The 246-nt window shown below is 51.6% G+C and overlaps 1 protein-coding gene across 1 annotated transcript in view; it reads right to left on the bottom strand.

Moving 5' to 3' along the window:
* Positions 1 to 128: 128 nt before the first annotated feature.
* The window catches only part of BSDC1 (BSD domain containing 1), a gene marked incomplete at its 5' end in the record, with an annotated part of 4,703 nt that continues 4,585 nt past the window's right edge, over positions 129 to 246 (bottom strand). The window contains one exon of the mRNA XM_009079964.1: positions 129 to 161. Within this exon, the coding sequence (XP_009078212.1) occupies positions 129 to 161 (33 nt within the window). The remainder of the gene's footprint in view (positions 162 to 246) is intronic.

The following is a 246-nucleotide window of genomic DNA, read 5'->3' as shown; positions in this document are numbered from 1 at the left end:
GAATGGAACTCCTTCAGCCTGGAAGTGCAATGCCCAGCACAGTCACACACAAAGGAACAGCCAGTCCGTGGTTTAATTCACATTCGATGGTGGAAATGAGCCTGTGACACACACTGGAAGCAGCTGCTTTATTCCCAGTCTTCCCATTCTTCATCTTCCAGCTGCAAGCAAGAGGAATATCCCTCAGTTTGGTTCTGTCACTCCACGGCTCCTCCTGCCCACAGCAGCTGAGTCAGCACAGAGCCT

The sequence above is a fragment of the Acanthisitta chloris genome, unplaced genomic scaffold (assembly GCF_000695815.1).
Source record: "Acanthisitta chloris isolate BGI_N310 unplaced genomic scaffold, ASM69581v1 scaffold37578, whole genome shotgun sequence".
Taxonomy (NCBI): Eukaryota; Metazoa; Chordata; class Aves; order Passeriformes; family Acanthisittidae; genus Acanthisitta; species Acanthisitta chloris.
This window is presented reverse-complemented; position numbering and strand designations above follow the sequence as displayed.